Below are 525 nucleotides of genomic sequence, written 5' to 3' on the forward strand. Positions count from 1 at the left end.
ATTACTTCCCAAGAAAAAGAATATTTAGAGAACAATCCCGAGTTTAGCACGCCATTTTATCAGTTAGCTGGAACAATTTAGAGCGTTAATGAATAACTGTCAATAAATGCGATATTTCCTATAAACAAGCTAGTTTTTAAGCGAATTACAAAGCATAATGCTCTTGACCAGACATTTTAATTAGTGTTCACTAAGTGATCTGTTTCTGGGCCTGTAGACGAGGATGGGGATTTAAGATCAATTTTTAGTCTTTCAAACCTATCCCTTACTTTATCAGACAAGCTGTCAATTGTTTTCTTGTCAAGACACAGACTATTGAGCGCGGGAAAGGTTTTGTTAATAGTACTGACATTAACCGTTAAATTAGTGTTTCCGTCCAAAAGTAGGATGGAGACTGAGCTCCTAGGCAGTAATTGGACAAGTTCGAGATAGCTATCAAAGCTTTGCTGTCCGATTTTGTTCTGACCTAAATCAAGATATTCAAGTTTAGGATAGTATATCAAAGGATTGATGACTTCTATATGA

At 35.8% G+C, this 525-nt stretch overlaps 1 protein-coding gene across 1 annotated transcript; it reads right to left on the reverse strand.

Moving 5' to 3' along the window:
* Positions 1–176: 176 nt before the first annotated feature.
* On the reverse strand, positions 177–525 carry VICG_02244 (uncharacterized protein; the record flags this gene model as incomplete). The annotated part of the gene is made up of 1 exon (XM_007605626.1): positions 177–525. A coding segment is annotated over one exon (349 nt), but the record flags the coding sequence as incomplete, so codon positions are not given.

The sequence above is a fragment of the Vittaforma corneae genome (assembly GCF_000231115.1).
Source record: "Vittaforma corneae ATCC 50505 unplaced genomic scaffold supercont1.212, whole genome shotgun sequence".
Classification (NCBI taxonomy): domain Eukaryota; kingdom Fungi; phylum Microsporidia; family Nosematidae; genus Vittaforma; species Vittaforma corneae.